The 20,882-nt window shown below is 41.7% G+C and overlaps 4 protein-coding genes across 4 annotated transcripts; 2 read left to right on the forward strand and 2 right to left on the reverse strand.

The window, feature by feature from the left end:
- Window positions 1–920: 920 nt before the first annotated feature.
- On the reverse strand, window positions 921–1,684 carry LOC133446292 (gamma-crystallin S-1-like). Its single transcript, XM_061724302.1, has 3 exons — window positions 1,676–1,684; window positions 1,333–1,605; window positions 921–1,249 (listed from the first exon to the last, which is right to left on the reverse strand). The coding sequence occupies exons 1-3, from the start codon at window positions 1,682–1,684 to the stop codon at window positions 962–964; spliced, it is 570 nt and encodes a 189-aa protein (XP_061580286.1). The 3' UTR covers window positions 921–961.
- A 3,586-nt stretch (window positions 1,685–5,270) lies between these two features.
- LOC133446351 (gamma-crystallin M2-like) lies at window positions 5,271–6,556 on the reverse strand. The gene is made up of 3 exons (XM_061724366.1): window positions 6,532–6,556; window positions 6,144–6,386; window positions 5,271–5,746 (listed from the first exon to the last, which is right to left on the reverse strand). Exons 1-3 carry the CDS (start codon window positions 6,538–6,540, stop codon window positions 5,471–5,473), a joined length of 528 nt encoding a protein of 175 aa, XP_061580350.1. The 5' UTR covers window positions 6,541–6,556; the 3' UTR covers window positions 5,271–5,470.
- A 3,401-nt stretch (window positions 6,557–9,957) lies between these two features.
- On the forward strand, window positions 9,958–10,797 carry LOC133445754 (gamma-crystallin M3-like). The gene is made up of 3 exons (XM_061723167.1): window positions 9,958–9,994; window positions 10,127–10,366; window positions 10,470–10,797. The coding sequence occupies exons 1-3, from the start codon at window positions 9,986–9,988 to the stop codon at window positions 10,743–10,745; spliced, it is 525 nt and encodes a 174-aa protein (XP_061579151.1). The 5' UTR covers window positions 9,958–9,985; the 3' UTR covers window positions 10,746–10,797.
- Window positions 10,798–18,127: 7,330 nt separating this feature from the next.
- On the forward strand, window positions 18,128–19,337 carry LOC133445753 (gamma-crystallin M3-like). The gene is made up of 3 exons (XM_061723166.1): window positions 18,128–18,281; window positions 18,368–18,616; window positions 18,810–19,337. Exons 1-3 carry the CDS (start codon window positions 18,273–18,275, stop codon window positions 19,089–19,091), a joined length of 540 nt encoding a protein of 179 aa, XP_061579150.1. The 5' UTR covers window positions 18,128–18,272; the 3' UTR covers window positions 19,092–19,337.
- The last annotated feature ends 1,545 nt before the right edge of the window (window positions 19,338–20,882 follow it).

A 20,882-nucleotide genomic window follows, 5' to 3' on the forward strand; every position in this document is an offset into this window, starting at 1 on the left:
GAATACTTCTTAAAAAGGGAAACCCAACCCAATCTGCCAGTTCAGAACCACTGCCGCTGATGGCCGAAAGAGTTTTTTAAGTGCCGCGGCAACCTCCGCCAATCAGTTGACTCCACAACTCAGCCTTCCCTAGGAAAGAAAAGTTTCTCTGTAACATTTCACTGTATTTATTTATTGATATGATTAAAGTAATACCACGCATTGCATTCGCCAAAAATTCATTTTTGCCTCAAACATTATTGTCAAAAAATGAATCATCATTGTGATAAATTGTAATTAAGATTTATAAGAGAGGGGGGGCACGGTGGCGCAGCTGGTAGTTCAGCCGTCTCACAGCTAGAAGGTCCTGGGTTCAATTTCCCCGGGGACGCTGTGGGTGCTGAGTGCGTGTTAAGTTCCCCCATGACTTCAGTGCCCACACCCTGGGTGGAGTTGGCGAAAGGGTCTTTCTGTGTGGAGTATGCATGTTATCCTAGTGTTCCCTTGCAAAAACATGCAACAGTCCTGGGCTATACATGCCCCCTCTGGCCAGCCAGGGCGCCAGATGGGGTGGGGAGGATCTGGCCGGAATAACGTGAAGGTGAAGCCAGAGAAGCCCCACCCTGTCTGGTGAAAAGAAGCGGCCTACTCACTCCTCAAGTTAAGGTGGAGACTTGAGCAGTGTAGGGCTGAGCAATGCCCAGGACTGACTTAGGCATGAGCACTGGGTGATAAAAATGGGAAAAAATCAGGGATAAAAAAAAAAGAATTTTAAGAGAGTCACTAATAAACTACCAGATAAACACATAATTGATCTGAAATCAGTTGTGGTCAGGTTTTCATTGCTAACATGAATTACTGCTTGTTTTTCTCTTTCACCTCTCTTATATTTCATGAAAAAATAGACTATTTGAATTAAACTTCACACAGACACATAAACATTTGAGTCAGGGACTTTTATTGAACGGCATCATGAGAAGCTCTAACTGGCTGACGGTAAAATCTCCACGATGATCTTGATGGAGCCCACAGTTGCTTTCAGGGCTCCCCACTCGGAGTGGTGGCGGTACTCGCCTTTCTCCAGCAGGTACTGGCGACCACTGAAGTTGGGGTGTTCGAAGAACACCCAGCACCCTTCAAGAACCTTGCAGGACTGGACTTCACGCCGGAGCCATTTTTCCTGTACTGACTTCATGTTTTCGGACAGTTCCAGGGACTCCCCGTCAAAGTTCGGTCGGTTGAACATCTTCAGTTTCCACGGCCCTTTGGCCTGACAGAAAAACAGTAAAAGATGTGACCAGTTTGACATATGGTATTTGGGTTTTTTTTTAATCATTTTTGATAAATACTCACATTTTTGATGATCCTGCAGGACCTGATGCAGTCATTGAAACCTATCCAGTGGCTATAGTCATTGTACTCCCCTGGACCGATGACATACTGGTAGCCGGTATAGTTGTTGCGCTCGTACAGAACCCACCACCCCCCTTCTACCTTGACAGAGTTGCATTTGTGGATGAAGCCATGCAGGTCAGGAGAGTCCCCTTTGCAGTCATAAGACTTTCCCTGAAAGTCTTTGTCCTCGTAAAACACAATCTGGAGAAGAGACACAAAGATAGACTCAAACAGTTATTTAATATTCAGTTTAAAAAAATACATCCCTGAAAGAGGAATTAGTTCCATCCATTAGTCTCACCTTCTCCATCTGTGCTTAAAATGTGACACCCACCTACCAGCGCAGTACTCTTTATAAATGGTAGGAACAATACTAGCAAATGCATGGTTAGCAGTGCATGTAACAGTTATTGCAATTCAAATATTCGTCCCCAGTCGGCCTTTTGTTCTTACTCATTGAATTGCCTTACAACACACAATGGTTGTTTAGCAGTGCCAAGAATCTGGACCTGCTCAATCCAAACACATCTGAGCTGTGGTAGATTTGTTCTTTTTAGTTCTGGAATATTACTTTTTCATCAACAGAACTGCACACAAGGGAAATTCCCATTTCATCCAAGCAACATTACTAAAAAGAAGTAATGAAAATGAAATAAAGTTAGAGAAATACAGAAACTGTATTGCCTGTGATGTTGTTAGCGTTACGCAACAGTCTCTGTCCCCCACATTTCAGCCAACTCCCACTCTGTCATACCATTGGTGCAGTGATTTATAGGGATCCATGTTTAGCACGCAACTGTAAAATAGCTGTTTGAAAAGAGGCTTATCCTCAGAAACGCTGCTTTTGGGAAATAAGTGATAGCAATAAATAACTAGAAAATTTCTGGAAATTTTGATATGGGCATGCCCTACCGCCCATTCGTCCCCTCTTGCTGCTTTGGTTTGGGGCTGTAGTGGTTGTGTTTAGGGTGGTTCTATGTCAGTTTGAGGTGTTTTTACGCTTGTATTTCATTAATTCCTGTGCTCCCAATAGTTATTAATGGGGCGCGCTTTTTGGCATCTAGCGTTGCCACGGTAACGCTTTTGACTGAGAATAGTAATGCCCATCGAGGCAAGATGGAGACGCATCTAACGATGTATGCCATGCATGGGTGCACGTTCCGGTTCAGGCTACGTTAACGGATAGGTTTTTTTTTTCACCATGGTACAAAACCCCATCCGAATGAATGGGGCCATTTGGCATGGATTTTGACATAAAATTTCCTTAAATCCCAGCTTCATGAAATTTGAGTATGTTGAAGTCCACAGCGTGCCGAGTCAGGGGACATTTGTACGATGTCTCTACGATAACCTGTTGCCTAGCAACAAGCGTCCAAATTCGAACAGAAATTAAAAAAAAAATGAAAGGTCAATATCGCGAAAACTGTAGTAATTAGCATAATAAGGTTGTACGGTCGGTTAGGGACAATCGGGCTGAGTGTTTGAAAGTTTGAACGATGTCTCTACGATAAAGTTCGGCCGAGCAATAAGCGTCTGAATTTTCGCCTTTTTTTTTGCTTTTTGGCAACTAGCGTTGCCACGGTAACCCCTATTACGGAGAAAAGTAATGCCCATCGAGGCATGATGGAGACGCATCCAACGATGTATGCCATGCATGGGTGCACGTTCCGGTTCGGGCCGCATTAACGGACGAAAAAAAGTGCGGAATAATAAGAAAAGGGAAACCTTTTCTAGATACTAATATATCGCCTTCATTTTCATGTTTTTCCTCGTTTTTCCGACCGTGTTTTAGTTTTTGGGGATTTTTTTTTTCCACATCCGAGCGGGGTCATGCTGTACACCCGCTGGTGCGCAGTGGGACTTTTGCGACTTTAGCTTGTTAGCAAAATGCTAGCAACATTGCCCTTTGGGCCATTCTGGACGATTGCAATACTGTCATGCCATTACTTGGCATGCCCATAATTATGGATAAAGTATTGATCATAGTGGGCGAATGCAACCCCAGATGGATGGCATATAACTCATTGGACAATGATTCAGTGAACAAAAAAATAAGCCCCCCCCCCCCCCCCCCCCCCAAAAAAAAAAGAAAAAAAGTTATCTGGACAATACTAAGTACTCCCTCGTGTTGTTCATAGATTTAAAGAGAGTAAGTTGCAGCAAGGTGCAACTTCAGCTCCAACTTTGATACATTGGCGACATATGAGGTCACAGTGGAGATGTATGACCACAATGTGCAACAGCATGTTTGGTGAATACCAATGATTTCATATCAACATAAAGACTTTGCTCAAATGTCAAGCATGGTGGTGGAGGGAGGATGTTTGTGAACTGTATTGCAAAGGAGGCTTGGGCATTTGGAAGTCATTGAGTCAAACACAATCTCCACTGATATTCTAGAGGCAAATGTGCTTTGAAGAAGACCGATCGGGTGCGGTTTGTTTAGAAAGGTTGCTCGGGGTAAAGCCTCTTTACTACTACTACTACTACTACTACTACTACTACTACTACTACTACTACTACTACTACTACTACTACTACTACTACTACTACTACTACTACTACTACTACTACTACTACTACTACTACTACTACTACTACTACTGTCATTTAGCATTTATCCAAAGCGACTTACATCTGAGACACACACCATGGAGCAATTATGGTTAAGGCCTTGCTCAGGGGCCCGAGGTAGTTCATCTTGGTTGCCATACCGGGACTTGAACCTGGGTCTTCCAGACCCAAGCCCACCTCTGTAGCTACTAGACTACCACCCCCCTCTTTAGAACTCAAAAGAGAACTCTACACAAAACTACATCTGAACCAGACTTACAAAAATAAACAAAAAGTTTAATGGATGGATGGCACCAAGAAGGAGTTGTTTGGCTTTATTCCTCAGTGAAAACCAAACACTGCACTTCAGCAGAAACACATTCTATCCACTGTGAAGCACAGCAGCGGAGAGGCGATGACTCTGGATTATTTTGCCGGGTACCTTACATTCACTGTTTATAAGGTTATTCTAGAAAATAATGTTTCTAAATTGCTGTCCAAAAGCAATAAAATAATGATCCAAGTATACCAGCAAAATTGCTACAGAATGGGTAAAAAAGGGAGGAATCAAGGTTTTGGAAGGACCTCAAGTCCAGCCCTTTACAGCTGGTTGTAATCAATTAGACATCTAGGTACGTATACGGTTCATAGAAGATTCTTTGTGACTTTAATTTCACTTAATATTCCCACTTTGTAGCAAGTTAATGCTATATAATCTATTTAGCTCTTTACATATTTAGCCTCTTTGTAGCATTATGATGGCTAAATAGGCCTGGTATTAATACTTTATCACTTTATTATGAAATTAGCAGTTGTAGCTCCTGCGGTTGGTCAACTATCAATTGTGGCTGGCGGTAAACTTTGGTCTTCGTTCCTTTTTCTCTGCAGTACTGAATAGGTTTTATATTTGAATGGCTGTATAACTTGTACAGTCGTTAATGCAGAAGTTCTGAGTGGTATTTCTCTGAATATGTCTGAGTACTGTTGGGGTGTCAGACAGCAATACTTCTTGTCACATATATCTGGCTTGTGGATGAGTATTCACTTTGGCATGAAGAGGCCTTGGCAGACTTTTTACAATTACAGTGAAAGCTTAAAAATGTCGGGGACATCTTCCCAAATGCAGATCTTTGAATGACTTTGCTTTGTTGATTGAAACCTCTTAACTTTGGTATTTTAACTGGTACGCATTATTGTTGTGCTTCAGTAATACGTTGAAATGAGAGCACCTGGCCAGTTAGGACATTTGACATCACTTCTCGTCTCCTGCAAAGAGCTTCCAGAGAAGGTTTCACCACCGGCCACAGAGGTGCAACAAGCAGAAAGGAAACGGACAGCGTGGATATGTATAAGAAGTTTTATTCATTTGTTGCACTGAGGACATTGGGGAGAAGGGTGGGTATGCAGAGGGATGAAGCAGGTGGGAGGCAGAAGGCCGTCGGGAACTCCATAGAGCGGCGTTGATTCCGCAGATTTCAAAACTGTGTTCTGTGACGTTCAAGAGCATTTGGTGGTCTCTCGCACGAGGCTGAGAACCGCTGCTCTAAAACTCTGTGATCATGCGGAAAGACCCGGCCGCAGGGGAGCTGGCGCCCCAGTCGGTGTAGTTGGGGTACTCGCCACGTTCCAGGAAGTACTGGTGCCCGTGGTAGTTGGGCTGCTCGTAGAGGACCCACGCGCCGTCCATCACCACGCAGGAGCGGAACTCCCTGAACTTGAAGGCCTCGTAAATCGATGGGCAGTCCTCACCGCACTCTGCTGCCTGACCTCCGAAATCTTGCTTGTCGTAGAACCGGACCTTCCAAGACTTTCCATACACCTGGAAAAGAGAAGAAAAATGCATCAGATATCTTTTGACATATCTTCGTGCCCCCATTTACTTTTGCTTGACGTCTACAAACTCATTTCTTGGCTGTTTTCCGAGCTTCCTTCAAAAATCGATGTGCATGTGCATGGGCATGAAGCACACAGCTGCCAAATACTGAGCTTTTTATCTCTCCTTTTTGTCTGCTGGTCTTTGACTGATTATCGTTTGGTTGGTGCACTCTGTGGTATTTTGCTGGAGCTGGGCTCTCTGCTTCACAAAATGCTTGTATAACTTTCTTTTTTTTCAAATGTCATTCAAGACTTAAACTGTAAATAAAAGTAGTGACAGATAACATTAACATCATGAGTCAAACAATAAATGCCACTTGCTGCCTGCGGCTCTAACTTACATTTTTGATAAAGCGACATGACTTGATGCTGTCGCTGAATCCCATCCAGTGCTGATGGTCCGGGTACTCCCCAGGGCTCAGGACGTACTGGTAGCCCGTGAAGTTGGGACGCTCGTACAGCACCCAGCAGCCGTTCTCCACCTTAACGGAATTGCATCGGCTCAAGTAGGAGCTCAGATCCGGACTGTCGGTGCTGCACTCGTGGCTCCTGCCTTGGAAGTTCTTATCCTCGAAAAACACAATCTGGAAGGGAGGAAGCAAAAACAAGCCACTGTGATGAGCTGGGATGAGCACAGCCGCAGCATGCTGTTGTGCCTTGCAGGGAAGTAGACAAAAGTCAGTTAACGTGCTGATGTACAACAGCTTGAAAACACTGTTTGCTCCTTACCTTCCCCATTGTTAATGATGTTGCTTGCCTCCCATCCAGCTGCAGCTGAGTTGCGGTTTATATCGAAAGGCAGAATGTGCAGACGAGGGGGAGCTTTTGTTATCTAAATTAGCTTGATTTGCATATCAGCAAAATGGTTTGGTCAAGTTTGATTTTCTTTTGTCCACATGAGATAGTGTCTGATCAAAGAAGCTCCAAATATAATATATAAAACTTATGAAAAGGTGATCTAAAGGGAAGTGTGCTGAGATCTGACTGCTGAAGGACTTTTACTTTTGTGAGCATTCTCCTTTCAGAAAACTGTATTTTTTTAGGATGAAAAACCAGTAAATGTTGAGCAATATTTTGTACCTCAGGTACTAGTTCTTTTCAGCAAAACACTGATGCATTTTCTTGCGAGCGCTGAGTGGATTTCCCATAATATTTGTTATGTTTAATCCTTTTGCATATCATGTGAGACATCTTCATATCTCAAAACTGAATTTTTAAAACCTTCAGATATTAAACAATATTTTACAACAGCATGTTAGAAGAGCGTCGTCTGATAACGATCATTTAAACGCAGCAAAAACTGAAATTTTTTATATCATGGAAGCAGCTTATAAAAAGGCCTGTGCACATGCAGAAGAGCAACAATTTGTGTTATTAACTGCACCAGAAACAACAGCTCTGTTGTTTTTTGTTTCCTCCTTTATGTTGGTCGTCCATTATAACAATATTAATGTTTGGTTTGGCCTTGGAAAAATAATGACTTGGGTGTAACCTTGTAAGGAACGTCTGTTTTTGCCACGTTAAACTGACCATATACGTTTATGTTGCCGTTTCGGGTTGAGCTGTGGTTACCAGGGCTTAAAATGAAAGGATGACACAGAAATACTGTTTTTGTGTCAAAATATGAGTTTAAATTTATTTTGAAGTAACATTTGCTTTTAAGAGGTGTCATCTCAGACCTGTGCCCTTCCTAACGGTCCTGTCAGCAAAAAACCAGCCAACGTCACTTTAGACTCCTGTCCCGGTTGTGGACTGTGTGTGGCTTCACGGCACTACGCCACGCACCAACAACCGTGACACTAGCTCATGGAGCTTGTGTGGACAGCATAGCTCGGGTGACTAAGACTCAAGAAAATAGCGACGGCAGAGAGAGAGACAGAGCGGCCGAGCGGGAGATCAAACAACAGTGTCCTATGTCCTGCGGGCGACCTAACCTTCACGCCTGCAGGAGGACCCTCTGAGCTGAAAAACGCCCTTTTCTGCTACTTTTTTTTCAACTTGGAACAAAGTCTGTATCCAAGGAAAAACTACCAGCCCGCCTACTGCAGACTCCATATTTACTAGAAAATGTTTAAGTGAACTTTCCAACTTGAATCGGGAGAGCTGCTCCTTCAAGTTTGTTTTTTTGTTGTTGTTTTTTACTGACATTGTAACTGCAGAATAAATGTCAAGCTCGGCGCACGGTGGCACAGCTGGTAGTGCAGCCGTCTCACAGCCAGTCCTGGGTTCAATTCTCGCAGGGGAAGCTGTGGGTGCTGAGCTCGTGTTACAGTAAGTTCCCCCTTGACTTCAGCTCCCACACCCTGGGTGGGGTTGGCGAAAGGGCCTTTCTGTGTGGAGTTTGCATGTTCTCCCCTTATTCCTTTGGGTAGCTAATGTGAGCTACCCTCACAAAAACATGCACACAGTCCTGGGCTCTACACTGCCCCCTCTGGCCAGCCAGATGGGGTGGGGAGGATCCGGCCGTAATAACGTGATCCTTCCACGCGCTACGTCCGGCCGGAGAATCCCCACCCTGTCTGGTGAAAAGATGCAGCCTGCTCACTCCTCAGGTTAATGAGGAGACCTGAGCTCAGTGCAGGAACTCCCGGGGTTGGTAGAGGGAGCAATGCCCAGGACTGACTTAGGTAGGAGCACATATATATATATATATATATATATATATATATATATATATATATATATATATATATATATATATATATATATATATATATATATATATATATATATACTAACGACAGCATATATATATATACAGTATATACAGTATATATATATATATATATATATATACTGTATATACTGTATATATATATATGCTGTCGTTAGTATATATATATATATATATATATATATATATATATATATATATATATATATATATATATATATATATATATATATATATATAAATGTCAAGCTCATGTCTGTAACATTAAGCTACCGAAACTGTTTGATTTCCTCAACCTAAGAATTCATTTATTCATTCAATGAAGTCAAAGAGAAAAACATTTTTAAGGTTTGCATCCACAACATCGAAGTCACTAGTGGCCTTTAATGATTGCTTCCAAGGTGCTGTCTCTTTATTACAACAAGTTGCCCCTCTAGTTTGGCAAAAATGAGGCTGTAGTTATTTTACTTGATACCCCAGCCACAAGTCTCCGACTTGTTCACACCTGGCACTAAAATGCGCAGCTAAATCTGAGCCAAGTGATCAGATCTGACCTTCGTACTATACGTGCAGACAAAGAAGCTGGACTCAAATATATTTAAAAAATCCACCGGAAACTTTATTCAACAAAGGATATGTTTAATGCAAACCAGGGTGTATGCACTGCAAGAAAACACAAAGACAAAGAGCTTTATTGTGGTCAACTGCAGGCAAAATGAAATGATCTATCAGCCAGGTCAATGATGTTGGTTTATTAGGCAGTCCCTGAATCCATTCTAGGACACTTTTCAGTTCAGACTTTGAAGAGAACGTGGACACAAGCGACCCAGATTACATGCAAATGTGTCCGGTGTGAAGTGTAATCTTGCATTATTGGTCACCTGAGCTCGTATTTTAATGTCTGAACACAGTTTAAGTGTCTTAAATTATAAAACCACTGAGCCAAAGGTCCAAATGTTTTGTCCCCTTGTGCATTTACGATATGATAAACTGAAGCAAAAGCTTTAGGGTTTTCTAGGACATCTACGCTAAACAACCAGTTTGAAACTAGATAACTGTCTGCTAAGTATACAGATGGGTTCTGTTTACATCATCTAGCACTTTCTAGATCTTAATTTTTACTGAAAGTTGAATTAATACATTCAAAATGCCTCAGGTCTATTCTTAAAAATGTTCTAGTCTGAACTAGTAAAGCATCCAAACAAAGCACATTCAGCGTCACCAGCCTGTCCGAGTGCGATCAAAGGTGGATTTTCCTTCCTCCAAGTCTGAGAAATGCAAAACCCTGCAGCCCAGTTCTTCTCCCTCCTTTCCCGCCTGGTGACTTCCCTTCTTTTTGTTCTGAACCGTGATGGCACAAATGAAATTAACAGCGATCGCAGAGCTGCTTATTCATCAGCTTCCAGGTAATTTGAATAACAAAACCCCGTAACAGCGCGTATAAAGTATAAAAGCCGCCTGGCAGCCACAGGTTGTTGGACAGATTCCCAAAAACACAGAACATCAAACATGGGCAAGGTGGGTAGAGAGCAGTGCCAGAAAACAATCACTAGTCAGTGTAGATGTAAACATGTGGAGAGAAATAAAGGAGAGGGGCTGAGCGTGGATAAACTAATTCATACAGTTATTTTCTGCTGCTTTTTTTTCCAGATCATCTTCTACGAGGAAAGGAACTTCCAGGGTCGCTCCTATGAGTGCAGCAGCGACTGCCCTGACATGTCCTCCTACCTGAGCAGGTGCAACTCCTGCAGGGTGGAGAGCGGCTGCTTCATGGTCTACGAGCGTCCAAACTACATGGGGAACCAGCACTTTCTGAGGAGGGGCGAGTACTCTGACTGCATGGCTTTTGGCATGAGTGACTCCATCAGATCCTGCCGTTTAATTCCTCCGGTACGCTAACACCAACCTTTACGATCAAAAAGATTTTAGGGCTGAGTGAAACTCTCTCTTTGATATTGCCGCTAGCTGAGCTCTCTTGTGTTCCCGCCAACAGCACCGGGGCTCCTACAGGATGAAGCTCTTCGAGAGGGAGAACTTCCAGGGCCAGAGTCACGAGGTGATGGACGATTGCGACAACATCATGGAGCGCTACCGCATGAATGACTGCCAGTCCTGCCACGTGATGGACGGCCACTGGCTCATGTATGAGCAGCCCCACTACAGAGGCAGGATGGTGTACCTGAGTCCTGGAGAGTACAAGAGCATGAGGGATATGGGATACAGCGGCATGAGGATCAGCTCAGTCAGGCGTATCACTGATTCCTGTTGAAGCAGAGCAAAACATCATGCTATTGAATAAAATAAAAGACAAGTCAAACACAGCTTTATTGTTTTATGTCTTATTCAGCAGAATGTGTTTTCAGTGTCGGTGAGGGCTGGAGGTGGCATATTAGAGTCCACGTTCATAGATCAGTAGTATACAGAGGGATGGCTACATATGCATGAAAACATGGCAAAACAGTTTTTTAAATAAGCTTTTTATCACAACCTTGTGGGCATCTTTGCTGAAACCTACTGATTATCTCCATATACAATCCGTTTGTTGGTGTGTTTCCATCAAAGAAAAAGAAAACCTACACTGGTCGCTGAAATACCTGGAAAAAAACTGACAAGACATAATATAAACATAATATAAATGCACTGAAAACTGACTAATGATTCCTTTAAACTGTAATTTAACAGATTTAGAAACAGACCAATAAAACTGCTCAGCTAATTAGTTGGAACCCTAAACTCAGTTTTTTTTTAAGTCAACCACTTAACCACTTACCATCCAGTGATGAGTGTAACTGTCAGTGAGACTTGTGCACCTGTAGGCCGATGTTCTGGTCCAGTCGTGAACAAACGTCTCCAGCCGTCTCAGGTCTGAAGGGTTTGTTCTCCAGATGCAGGTTGCAGATGTTTCCACAGATGTTCAACAGGATTCAGATCAGGACTCACAGAAGGACACTTCAAAACCACCTGATGTTTAGTTCTTAGTCATTCTTGGATGGTTCTGGTTGTGTGTTTTGGGTCATAATCCTGCTGGAGGACCCATGACCTGCCACTGAGAACAAGCTTTGTGCCTCTGGGCAGCACATTTGTCTCCAGGATACCTTGAAAGTCTTGAGATTTCCTTGTACCTGCTTAGATTCAAGACCCCCGGTACCAGACGCAGCAAAGCAGCTCCAGAACAGAACTGAGCCTCCTCCAAGCTTCACAGTAGATAGTCTTCTTTTCATTGAATGATGCATTTCTGTGCCTGATGTAACTAGCCTTCTGTCCAAAGGACATTCACCCAGAAGCTTTGTGGTTCATCAATATTCATTTTTACCATTTTTTTAAGATGCTCCTTCAACAGTGGCGTCCTCCTCCTCGGTCGTCCACTTTGCGTCAAACACACACTGATGGACCTTGAGCTTAAAGTTGTGGGCTCTTTGGTTTCCTTGTGCAGCCACGTCCAGGGAGGTTGTCTTCCATCCTGTAGACCCTAAACTTCTTAATGGCTTTTGAAACTGTTGTCACAGGAACATCCAGCTCTTCAAGCTGGTCTTGGAGCCTTCACCTTTAACATGCTGGTCTAGGAGCTTCTTTCTGGTCTCACCAGACAGCAGAGTGATGACTGGAGATTAAACACACTTTGGCTTAACTTATTTTCCATCTTTTCTAGGATTACTAAGTAATTTGCCCTGGATAGTTTCATTAGTGTTTAAGGGGTTTTTGGGGGGGTAATTTTTGAAAGATTTTCATTCATTTCAGTCAATTTTTAGTAAATTGTCATTTATTATTACTTTAATCAGTTTCAAGCTATGTCGGTGACCATTGTGTGTTTTTTTTTCTCTTAACCGGAAGGGAACCAATACATTTGTCCAAGTGAGAAAAACACATTAAGGATGCAGAGTATTTGAAATGACACATTACGCTATCTCTCCTGAATTAAACTCAGTAACACTTTCTATGCAAGTCATGCTATTGCAAGCACAATTTAGAAATATTACAATAAAGAGTGAAAGAGTATGCGCTGTTGTTTTTTGTATCAGAAGAAAAAAGAAGAAGAATAATTAAAGCTGCAAGCAGCAATGAACGGGCCCTCGCACTCACGGCCACCGCCCCCCATAAGCATATCAGAAATGACACCACCCACGACTTCCTATGTCAAACCATTCAAAAGTTATAGCAGAAAAAAGGGACTAATTCAGGCCAATGAAGGTCAAGGACTCCATACAGAATCTGATGACCCCACCCACCATTCCAAAGTTATAGCAGAAAATCGGGACAACCAATCAGAAGAAGGGACGGGGCTAATTAAGGCCAACGAAGCTTAAGAACTCATTACAGAGTCCCATGACACCACCTACGACTTCCTATGTCAAACCATTCAAAAGTTATAGCAGAAAAAAGGGACAACCAATCAGAAGAAGGGGCGGGGCTAATTCAGGCCAATGAAGGTCAAGGACTCCATAAAGAATCTGATGACCCCACCCACGACTCTCTATGTCAAACCATTCAAAAGTTATAGCAGAAAATCGGGACAACCAATCAGAAGGGGCGGGGCTAATTAAGGCCAACGAAGCTTAAGAACTCAGTACAATGTCCCATGACACCACCCACGACTTCCTATGTCAAACCATTCAAAAGTTATAGCAGAAAAAAGGGACAACCAATCAGAAGAAGAGGCGGGGCTAATTCTGGCCAATGAAGGTCAAGGACTCCATAAAGAATCTGATGACACCACCCACGACTCTCTATGTCAAACCATTCCAATGTTATAGCAGAAAATCAGGACAACCAATCAGAAGAAGGGGCGGGGCTAATTAAGGCCAACAAAGCTTAAGGACTCATTACAGAGTCCCATGACACCACCCACAACTTCCTATGTCAAACCATTCAAAAGTTATGGCAGATAAAAGTATTCTAGGGGGCGCTGTTGAGCAGTTAGGCCACGCCCATTAATGCAAACCATGAAATATCAAATTTATCGCCAAGTCTGGCTTGCATGCAAAATTTGGTGACTTTTGGAGAACTATCAAATATGGACCAATCACATGAAGGGGGGGCGCGCCTTTTGGCATCTAGCGTCGCCACGGTAACACTTTTGAAAGAGAAAAGTAATGGGTGGTGTCGCAGGATGTAGATGCACATTTTGCTGTATAACACACCTGGGTGCACGTTACGGTTCGGGCTGAATTAACTGCCGAAGGAATGGCATAAATTTCGCCAAAATGACACAATTTATTCAAAATGGCCGACATCCTGTTCGGTTTTGGCCATGGCTCCAAGAGACTTTTCTTTAAGTGGTGCCATGATACAGGTATGTAGCGATTTTCGTGCATGTACGTCAAACCGTATTGTGGGGCTTGAGGCACAAAGTTTTCCGGGGGGCGCTGTTGAGCCATTTTGCCACGCCCATTAATGCAAACCATTAAATATCAAATTTATCGCCAGGCCTGGCTTGCATGCCAAATTTGGTGCCTTTTGGGGAACTATCAAATATGGACCAATCAGATGAAGGGGGGGTGCGCTTGTTGGCGTCTAGCGTCGCCACGGTAACACTTTTGAAAGAGAAAAGTAATGCGTGTAGTCGCAGGATGGAGACGCTCATTTTGATGTATAACACATCTGGGTTCACGATACGGTTCGGGCTGAATTAACTCTCGAAGGAATGGCATATATTGCTCCAAAATTACGCAATTAATTCAGAATGTTCAAAATGGCCGACTTCCTGTTAGGTTTCAACCATGGCGCCAAGAGACTTTTCTTTTAGTTGCGACATGATACAGGTGTGTACCGATTTTCGTTCATGTACGTCAAACCGTATTATGGGGCTTGAGGCACAAAGTTTTTTCTGTCGAACCAATCAGATGAAGGGTGGCAGCGCTTTTTGGCGTCTAGCGCCGCCACGGTAACGCTTTTGAAAGAGAAAAGTAATGCGTGTTGTCGCAGGATGGAGACGCACATTTTGATGTATAACACACTTGGGAGCACGTTACGGTTCGGGCTGAATTAACTTTCGAAGGAATGGCATAAATTTCGCCAAAATGACACGACTAATTCAAAATGGCCGACTTCCTGTTCGGTTTAGGGCATGACGCCAAGAGACTTTTCTTTCAGTTGTGCCATGATACAGGTGTGTACCGATTTTCGTGCATGTACGTCAAACCGTATCGTGGGGCTTGAGGCACAAAGTTTTCAAGGGGGCGCTGTTGAGCCATTTTGCCACGCCTATTAATGTAAACCATTAAATATCAAATTTTTCGCCAGGCCTGACTTGCATGCAAAATTTGGTGACTTTTTGGGCACGTTTAGGGGGGCAAAAAGGCCCTCCTTTCGTCAGAAGAAAAAAGAAAGAAAGAAAGAAAGAAAGAAAAAAAATTCCTACAGATACAATAGGGCCTTCGCACTGAAGGTGCTCGGGCCCTAATAAGAAGAAGAGGAAGGAGGACCTCTCCGTGGAATATTCTCTTGCAACACACTGCAAATAATCTCAACACGTTAACTTCTTCACTCTGTGGTTGCAAATCTATGAGTGAAAATAATATTGTATCCTCTCTGAACCACAGTTTGCCTTTGCCTTAGACCCTGACATTTTCAACTTTGAAGACCCCTGTGCCACCACCAAGAAAGAAAAATAAACTGTTGGTAGAAAACTTTATGCATAATATTCAATAATCACATTTTCAAGTAGTCAGCTGACCTCATATTTTGGGTTCTTAAATATGAAGAATCTAGATGTAACTGAAGCAACCCCAGACTGTAATACTCCCACCACAGGTACATGATGGCTATATGATTTAATCCGCCCCTCTACTATCCTGATGCACCCATCACTCTGAATCAGGGTCATGGTACATCCATTATGAACGCATTTGTTCTTGGAATTTAAATTTAAATTGAAATCTAGTTCCACAAACATGCATCTTAGATTATTTGATGGTTCTAAATTGACTGTAGGTGTGAGTGTGCCTGGTTGTTTGTGTATCTATGTGGCCCTGCAATGGACTGGTGACCTGTCCAGGGTGTAACTCCTGCCTCTCTCCTGAAATTAGCTGGGAGAGGCTCCAGCAGACCCCTGTGACCCTGCAAGGATAAAGCGGGAATAAAAAATGGATGGATGGATAGTTCCTATTTGGAAATGACGTTGGAACTCAAATAGTCAGAAAAACCTCACGTATGTATGTATATATATTATGCACAGGTACGTGTGTGTATGTATTTTAAATTAATGCACAAATATACCTACTGTATACTAGTGTTCTAACCATGAACTGTGATAAAGTACACAACACACAATAGATATAATATAATCTATATATAATACCTAAACAGATGAGAAATACAGGATGATTATGTACTCTCAAATAGATGACTAGATGACTTCTTTAAAAAGAACAGAAATTTGTTTTTCTTTTCCTCCCACAGCTAATACAGTATGTAAATGCACAAGTTGACTGCATGTATACAACTTTATATTTGTATACTTACATATGTATGAGCAGATAAAGACACTTGTATGCATATTATGTACTGTATATGTCATTTTTATGTATTTGATATGTATCAGAACCTCCCCCCCCAGCTTTGACACAAACACTTAAATATATTTTTATTCAAACGTAACACATTACACACTCATTCATGCAGTATATACTACAACACATCACACAGTTACCAAACTGCACCTGTCACTGTCTTGTCTTTTCTTTCCTGCTCTTTCATGTCCCACCGTTGGTGAGCTAAGTCCCTCCATAATGCTGTTAGTCCATTGCTGCAGATTCCAATATTTATGCTTCCTTGCAAACTGAAGGTTTTCTCAGATTAACCTCACTGATTTTCTGAAAGATATAAAACTGAATAACCCTGATTTTTGTTTTTTCAAATTTTTCTTATTTTAAATAATAAACACAGTTGTGCATGCTGTTATTTAAATTTTCTATCACCATCTAGACTTGATTGCATACAGTAATATATTAAAGGAGCTTGAGGCAAGAATAAGAAATGAGACTCATTGGCGCCACGACGACCGTTGGGGGTACTGCAGCCAACAGCGAAGCCGGCACGGGAGAACGCGCGTGCAGCGTCATTTGACGTCACATCCGCAGGACAGCGCGGGAAATTCGGGCCCGGAATTGCAGCACATTTTGCAGCACACAGCCTGTTCAAGGCAACGGAGAGATACGCTAGAGGGCTCATTCTTTTTGGTTTGGAACGCTTCATCTGACATTATTACTAGAAAACTTAAAACGTATATGCATTTTTTTCATAAATCCTGCCTCAAGCCTTTTTAAATGAGTGAAAGGTAGCAGGTCTGCATGTCCTTTACTAAATTTAATTTTAGTCTTTCAAACCATTGTTACTGTAGCTTCATGACATTGAACTTGTTCAGCGAGTGCTTTAAAGTGTTGAATAAAGCTTGTTGTACCAAACATTTTGGTTCCTTTTCCTCTATGGCTGGTTTGTACAAATTGCCGTCTTTGGGAACTTACAATTAAAAACCTACAAACCAATAACATCCTTCCTAAAGTGACTAAAGTCGCTTGTATTGTATCTGTATGTTAAATTTTTATTAGTGCTGTCAATGTTAATGCGTTAATAACGTCTTGAATATGTTTAACACCACAATTGTTTTAGATAGTAGATTTTTTTTATTTTACTGCCGAGAACATGTCAAACAGCAGACGTTTAGCTATGCAGATATCTCGGCAGGGAGCTGGTATTTAAGATCACTTTGATTGACATACGATGAGGGTGTTCCCGTCAATTTAACGAGCAACCTGGCTGTGCCCCATACGAAGAAATAGAGGCTCCAAAATCACTCTTGAGACAGGGTCACGTGACCTAATGCTTCATTGGATGTTGTCCTTGAAGCTGACGGGAACAGGCAGTTACTTCAGCTGAAAATGTATATAAAAATGATATGAAATTATATAACTTTTCTTAAAGATTATTTATAAAATCCAGCTGATCAATCAATCCAAACATAAAAGCATAAACATATAAACCAAAGCATTTCTTGTTAAACCACCTCTAAATATGTTTATTAAAAACAAGGGATTGTTAATTGGACATTATTTTGTGTAAGAGTTGTTCACCATCAGAACATCAAAGTTTGTCTTCTCTTAACTTTCAGGTTATTCTTTTGACGTAAAACAACAACCATTTGTTTAACTGCCTCCTCTTGCATTATTGCAATGTGAAAAATATATTTTCTAAGGTAAACAGAATATAAAAAATATATATTTGTGTGTATAATCATGAAAATCTTTGGATCAATTGCGATCAAATCTTTAATCATTTGACAGCCCTAATATTTATAATATACATGCTGAGCTGCTGAGCTGCTGAGCCATCTTAACAGACAATAAAGAGTAAAATACCAAGCATCAGTATCTTCTGCTCTATTAGGAACCATGACCCTTTTTATTAATGTTGTATGTAAACTTTGTGGCTCATAGAGTCAGTAACAGGATAAAGATAAATTTAACGTGTGGAGATGATGAGTTGGTGAGTATTATGAGAACATTGCAGTGCTTCCACCTCACTGACAGCGGCACAAAGCTGCTACGTTTGCTTCTGTCACCCACCTGTAACCCCATAGGACAGCCACTGTCCCTGGCACTGCACCAGATGCATACACTCTGGAATAATAACCACTTACAGAGCGATTTAACAAACATTATAGCCCTGTAGGCTACGCTGCTGAGTAAGATATTCAAAACAATGGCTCCATAGATCATTTAGTCATCATGATGGGTATAAAAGTGACAGAGTTTCCCTGGTTGAACTATCAGTGGTATCAGGGATAGGATTAAGCACCAAAATGGGCAGAGTAAGAGATCTATTTTTTTTGTTTTTTTTGTAATTAAATAGGATAAATCTTTGTTCTGGTCATTTGGAATTCTGTTTTCTTTTCAGATCATCTTCTACGAGGACAAGAACTTCCAGGGTCGCTCCTATGAGACCAGCAGCGACTGCCCAGAGCTCACCTCCTACCTGAGCCGCTGCAACTCCTGCAGGGTGGAGAGCGGCTGCTTCATGGTCTATGAGCGTCCCAACTTCATGGGCCAACAGATGCTGGCAAGGAGAGGAGAGTATCCTGACAACCAACGGCTGATGGGAATGAGCATGAGCGACTGCATCCGCTCCTGCCGTATGATCCCCATGGTAATGAGACCTCATTGGGATTCAGGATGAGCTGCTTTCAAACTAAATGGAGCATTTGTTGAGAGCAGAAAACTCAAACTCGTTATTATAAGATTATGTTAATTTTAGAATTATAGAAGCCATTATTTATTACATTTTTTAATTCTACGCTGGTGTTTTTTGATATGTGAAGTGACTTTCTGTTCAATTATAGCACAGGGGCCAGTTCAGGATGAGGATCTACGAGAGGGAGAACTTCGGAGGTCAGATGAATGAGCTGATGGACGACTGCGACAACGTCCAGGATCGTTTCCGCATGTCCGAGTGCCAGTCCGCTCACGTGATGGACGGCCACTGGCTGACCTACGAGCAGCCTCAGTACAGAGGCAGGATGACATACCTGAGGCCCGGCGAGTACAAGAGCATGAGAGATATGGGAATGGGTCCCAATGACACGAGGATCGGCTCCATCCGTCGTATCATGGAATCTTGCTAGGCAAGGACTCAAAAAAATGTAATAATCAGACTTCATCAATGATCTCTCTGAGGACAATACCTTGGCTGCAAATGTATGAGATGAACTGCATTGATTATCACTTTTGACCTGCTCCTGTATGTCAAAGGAACATTTGATCTGTAGTGAATTTCAACCCCTGTATCCAACAGACTTCTATTTCCTCTCGCTATGAAATGTGTCATGTCATACATGCGACAATAAAAATAAACTATAAAAATACGAAAACTGCATCTGTCAAACTGGAAGAGTTTCTCCAAGTTTCTTATATTCATTCATTCATTCATTCATTCATTCATTCATTCATTCATTCATTCATTCATTCATCCATTCATCCATTCATCCATTCATTCATTCATCCATCCATTCATTCATTCATTTTCAGGGACAACTACAATTTACGGCATTGTGCATTTTGCAGATGCTGGCCACCCAATAAGCAAGGAAAAAACAAGAGCATTGATTTTATTACAAAACACGGTGGAGGTGGTATCATGGTTTGTACTGTAGTTGTATTGCATCTGGGTCAGAAAGGCCATCCATGACATTTACCAAGTCAAACCTAAGCATTAAGTTTGTGATACCTAAGGGTACCCAAAGAACGAGCAAAGCCACAGCAAACAGCAATTCAGAAAAGAAATAGAAAGAGTTTGGGTTAATACGAGGGAAAACTAAGAGCTTCAGAAGCTTTGGCCCAGAGGGGAACACCCTCGGGTCTCCAGATGATGACTGTCACCTCCAGACCTTCATTATAGAGCAGACAAAAACTGGTCGTCACTCTTTTTGTGACAGATAGATTTAGATAAAATAACACTACTAACACAAACTCACACAGTAGGAGCACTGGGTGATAAAAATGGGGAAAAAATCGGGGATAAAAATATTAGAAAAAAAAAAGTGTCTGAGGGCTGCCCTCGTTAAATACATGAAAAAGGCAGAAGGTGATGATACTAGAGAGGTATCCATGAGGTCTTAGATTGGGCTCAAAAAATAATAATAGCAACTTCTTCAAAGTCTACAAGCTTTCTTTTATGAGCTTAAACTGATGGACTCAGACGCTCCTCCATAAGACTTTATAACAACAGTTTGACTCTCACTGCTCTGGATGGACTTTTTCTTTTTCTGCTCTCCATCCACTCTGTTGCTGTGTGTTTATATATATTTGTATTTTTTATCTTTATTTATTTATTTTCATTGTTGTCTATTCCGTTGTTTGCTGCTGTGATACTGGAGTTTCCCCGTTGGGGGATCAATAAAGTATACATTTATCTTTAAAGTCACTGATGTCAAATTGTTTTTTTTTTATGCATTAAACTTTGAAAAACTTTAATTTCTAGGTGTGGTCAGTTTTTTTAAGGTCAAGACTGTTATGTTTGAGGTGACCGAGCCATAAGTAGCCTACTAAAAGTAAAGTCTAATCTAATAATGTTCCATAAGGTCTGATATTTACAGTAAATAAAAGTGATCCTGCTTTATGGCTGTTGACCAGATGGGAGTCGATCCTTCTGTCTTTATTTGAAAATGAATTAAATCCATATTAAGTCCTTATGTACCTTATGTACGTACCTATGTAAAGTGTGTTTATGTAAACAGTGTCGTCTTGCGCCCTCGTTGCGACAGATGGAGGTCAAAGTCAGCTTTTCTGTTTCTGTGATTTGGCAGTACTAATACAAATCAGGATACTGAAAATGTTTTCCAACCACAATCTGACCACATTTCATGAAGTCAAAGTTCGTTACAGGATCTTTTGTTCTGTTTATTACTAAAGTGTAA

The sequence above is a fragment of the Cololabis saira genome, chromosome 6 (assembly GCF_033807715.1).
Source record: "Cololabis saira isolate AMF1-May2022 chromosome 6, fColSai1.1, whole genome shotgun sequence".
Classification (NCBI taxonomy): Eukaryota; Metazoa; Chordata; class Actinopteri; order Beloniformes; family Belonidae; genus Cololabis; species Cololabis saira.

Bases quoted from the DNA above. Each gene is read 5' to 3' on its own strand.
- LOC133446292 (XM_061724302.1), bottom strand. The intron at 1,250-1,332 runs GTGAGTATTTAT...TTTTTCTGTCAG, and splicing joins CCTGCAGGATCATCAAAAAT to GCCAAAGGGCCGTGGAAACT.
- LOC133446351 (XM_061724366.1), bottom strand. The intron at 5,747-6,143 runs GTAAGTTAGAGC...TCTCTTTTCCAG, and splicing joins CATGTCGCTTTATCAAAAAT to GTGTATGGAAAGTCTTGGAA.
- LOC133445754 (XM_061723167.1), top strand. The intron at 10,367-10,469 runs GTACGCTAACAC...TCCCGCCAACAG, and splicing joins CCTGCCGTTTAATTCCTCCG to CACCGGGGCTCCTACAGGAT.
- LOC133445753 (XM_061723166.1), top strand. The intron at 18,617-18,809 runs GTAATGAGACCT...GTTCAATTATAG, and splicing joins CCTGCCGTATGATCCCCATG to CACAGGGGCCAGTTCAGGAT.